The 3739-nt window shown below is 45.9% G+C and overlaps 1 protein-coding gene across 1 annotated transcript in view; it reads left to right on the top strand.

The window, feature by feature from the left end:
• The first annotated feature begins 604 nt into the window (after window positions 1-604).
• ST8SIA2 (ST8 alpha-N-acetyl-neuraminide alpha-2,8-sialyltransferase 2) overlaps window positions 605-3739 on the top strand; it is a 40787-nt gene continuing 37652 nt past the window's right edge. The window contains exons 1-3 of the mRNA XM_019504043.1: window positions 605-703; window positions 2828-2956; window positions 3572-3731. Of these exons, the coding sequence (XP_019359588.1) occupies window positions 3678-3731 (54 nt within the window). The 5' untranslated portion in view covers window positions 605-703; window positions 2828-2956; window positions 3572-3677. The remainder of the gene's footprint in view (window positions 704-2827; window positions 2957-3571; window positions 3732-3739) is intronic.

Here is a 3739-nt window from a genome sequence, read left to right as displayed (position 1 = left end):
GAGGTGGGCACTGAATTATAGCCCATCAGTTGGAGTTGTGTGCTTGATTCCTGGGTGCCCCTTTGAAAGTACTGGCCCCAAGCAGGAATGAGCTCCACTGCCAGCTCTCTGCAGATGGGACACTTGTGCTAGTGTTTTTTAATGTAACCATCTTCATGATGGTCCTGATGCAGAGGGTGGTTTGGCAGGCCATACAGGTAGCCCTGGTTTCTGAACTTGGTCAGCGCAGAACAGCCTGTAGTGGTCTGGGCTGAACAAGCCCAAGGACGAGGGAAGTATAAAGATGTTTAAAGCCACCTTTGCTCCCCACCCCTGCCTGGGTAAGAGGATCAGACCTGTTACTAGAAGTCTGAGGCCACTCTGAAATGGTTAATGAAAATAGCTTTTATCAGACTTTTTGGACTTCATACAAGGAGGTCAGTCTTCACTAGTGGCTTGGGCACAGCAGGGCAACACTAATCAAGGGCATGAGAGACCCCCGGCCAGATGCCAGGACACTGCTGTTTTGGACGGGGCGTAATGCAACTGTTGTAGCGGCTGCCGAATCGGAATCTCCCCAGGCCGGGGTCTCTTGACTATTGAACAATGCTCTGGCAAGAGGAGCTGGGTTTATAAATAATGCATTTCCTTTGTCTTGCAGGAATTCTGGAGGCAGAGGTACAATCAGATCAGCTGTGAACAGCTTACATAGCAAATCTAATAGGTTTGTAAATTAGATTTTGTGTTCATTTGTTTTTGCTGTAAGGCAGCTATTAATCTGCTTCTCTTCTTTGCTGGCTAGTGCCCTTATTTAGCAAATGTATCTGTTTCTTTTCACTTCTGCTTTGCATTTTTTTAATCGTTTCCCCTTCTATCTTGGTGCAATAATCATTTGCAAATAACCATGGATCTGCAAGTTGTGGTGATTAAGAGAATGAGAAGAAGAGTTACTTATTGTGAAAGATAAGTCCACTGAGTTGCCACTTTTGCAGTTTGCCACTGTGGTGTTTAAAAAGAAAAAGATGTCTTTCTGTGAGTTCAGACTCTCGTTGTCTTTCATCATAATGTCATTCATAATGTTGTTCTGTGGCCTCACTGTCTCATTCGATGACATTGTGACATTTCCAAGCACATTCCAGGCAATCATAACAACACCATCGTATACACACAATTGCACAGTTGTACTTAGTGACATCATTTGGTGATGCCATGACATTAGTCTGTGATGATGCTGGAACACATACACAAAATAAAGCATAAAGTGCACAAGAAAAGCCACAGTTAATGCCAGACAGGATTTCTTCAACCAGTTACAGTTGTGGGGTTTTTTTACATCTTGAGTATTTGTCTCACAGGACATCAGATTATGTGGCCAGGTGAGAAGTTTCTGTCAGCCTTTGCTGGCATTCTCTGGAGCTGCTGCTTGGATGCTTGCATTTACACACATCAAGGCAATAGCAAATGGGATTTAGAAATACAATCAGCTTCCTTCGCTAAATATTAAGTAGACAGGCACCCAAAATATCCTGAGCTGTGCCTGGGACTTCCCATTGGTCTGCCTGTATGGAAAGCAAGCCAGCCTCCCGCACCAGCAGTTGCCTGTCAACAGGACAGGTACAGAGCCACACCATCCCTGGAGGGACAGGATCGTGCTGTGAGATCTGTGTGCATGCACAAGGTGTTCTGCCACAGAAACACCAGCTGCCACATCTGTCTGTCAGGACAGCTTTGCTTGGTTTAATCTTAAGTATCCCTTTCTAATCACACCCTCTGTCTCCTAGTTATGTCCCCTAAGTAGCTGTTCTCCCTGTTGGATGTTCACATGCTCTGGATAGACCAAGTTATTTGCAAACTGTCTCCCAGCCCAAATTGGCTTTTTGCACTTAGGGGGGACGTTCCCCTTAACTGGTAGCAAATACTCTGGCTGTGAATTTTTCAGAGCTCTCTGAAGTGTGAAGGCTTTTTTTTCTGGCCTGCATGCTCATGCCCTGCTTCTTGATGAGACACTCACTTATTCTCTTTGGAGGGAGGCTTGTTGTAATACAATATTCAGAGGGTCCCATAATGTATGCCATTTCATGTAAATGGCACTGAAATGCTAGGACCTTTGTTTGCTTCCAGGGTTTCCCAATGAGCATCATCAGAGCTGCAATACCAGGACACTTGACTGCTCTTTGATACTCCTGGATCAGTCATTTCCTTGTCTGGGGCAGTAACAGGCAGTAGATGCAATGAAATCCCTGTGTCCTCCGCAGCAAGAAACACATATTATCAAAGTGCTTGCCCCCTGCTTTTCATAACAGGGCATTTATAAGTGGTACCAAATCCTGCTTGCAGTGTCCAGGATCTCAGCTAAATTCATTTCTTGCTTTGGAGTGAAGTAAAGGTCACGGGTTTCTGATGAGGTTTTAACCCACTCAGGGAGTTTGACAGGTGGATTTGGGTTGTCATTTGGGAGGCTGTTATGCCTCTGCATGTGTAGCTGGTTGTGTCTGCGCATGCTGTCTGCAGGCAGAATCCCTGAGCAAGTCTGTGAGCTCCTAGGAGAATCTGCCATTTGGTTTGTGAGCACCTGCATGTATGCAAATCTGTGTACTTGTGTACATGGATTAGTGTCCATATCTGTAAACGTCGGTGTGCTTTGTATACTTGTGTATAAGTGTATGTCTGGGAGGGAGGGCAAAGAAATAAAGGCATCAACTTTCCTCCCTTAGTTAGGCAATAACGACAGTTTTGCTTTTCTAAGGAAGTTTGAATCCCAGCCGCCACAGCAGAAGCCAAGTGATTAGAGATGCCATCAGGATGCTAACTGATCATGTCTCTCCCTCTCTCTGTCTTTCTTCTCTAGAGCTGAAGTAGTAATAAATGGTTCTTCATCTCCAGCTGTTGTTGACAGAAGTAATGAAAGCATTAAGCACAACATTAAACCAGCCTCATCCAAATGGAGACACAACCAGACACTCTCTTTGAAGATCAGGTACTAGTAATTACCTATAGGACAAGAGACAGATTTGGTCCTCTCCAGTGCAAGCTGGCAAATTGCCTCTGTATATCATCTAAAGAAGTCAAGAAAGAAATAAAATGTTTATCTCCTGCTGAGCTAGACTTCATATCTGTAAGCAATCACTTGGAAATGAATTCCCAGCTCAACCAGCTGGCCTCACACTAACAAAGCGAGACGGGCTTGAGCTTCCATTTTTCCATGCCATGCAGGGACCGGGGCATGCTGTGGATCCGTGATGTCGAGTCACACACAAAAGATGGGAAATGTCTTGCCTTATGCTGTGACCTTTACTGGCTGAGAGTAGAGCAGCGATGAGGGGTTTACCGAGGGCTGTCTCCAGAGGGTGGGCAGGCAGGGGGAAGATGCGTACAATCAGCGTGCACTGCAATTGCTTTCATTTTCACACAGGGGGTTTCAGCTTTCAGCCATATGAGTATCTCCTGAAGGTCATCACTCAGCAGTGAGCATGGCCCATCAGCAGCTAGGCTGTGGAGCTTGGACAGGCAGGGGGTGTTTAACTGTCATAGGTCACGTAATGAGCCATCCCTACCGCTGACATAAGCTGCCTGTTTTCTTTCCTTTCTCCAGGAAGCACATCTTGAAGTTCCTGGATGCAGAGAAGGACATCTCAGTGCTGAAGGGGACCCTGAAGCCTGGGGATGTGATTCACTATGTCTTTGACAGAGACAGCACCATGAATGTCTCCCAGAACCTTTACGAGCTGCTGCCACGGACTTCTCCCCTGAAGGGCAAGCA

This window comes from Gavialis gangeticus, unplaced genomic scaffold, assembly GCF_001723915.1.
Source record: "Gavialis gangeticus isolate Ggan-Ray unplaced genomic scaffold, GavGan_comp1, whole genome shotgun sequence".
In the NCBI taxonomy this organism is placed as follows: Eukaryota; Metazoa; Chordata; order Crocodylia; family Gavialidae; genus Gavialis; species Gavialis gangeticus.
The sequence above is the reverse complement of the archived record's forward strand: the minus strand, read 5'-3'. Positions and strand labels throughout refer to the sequence as shown.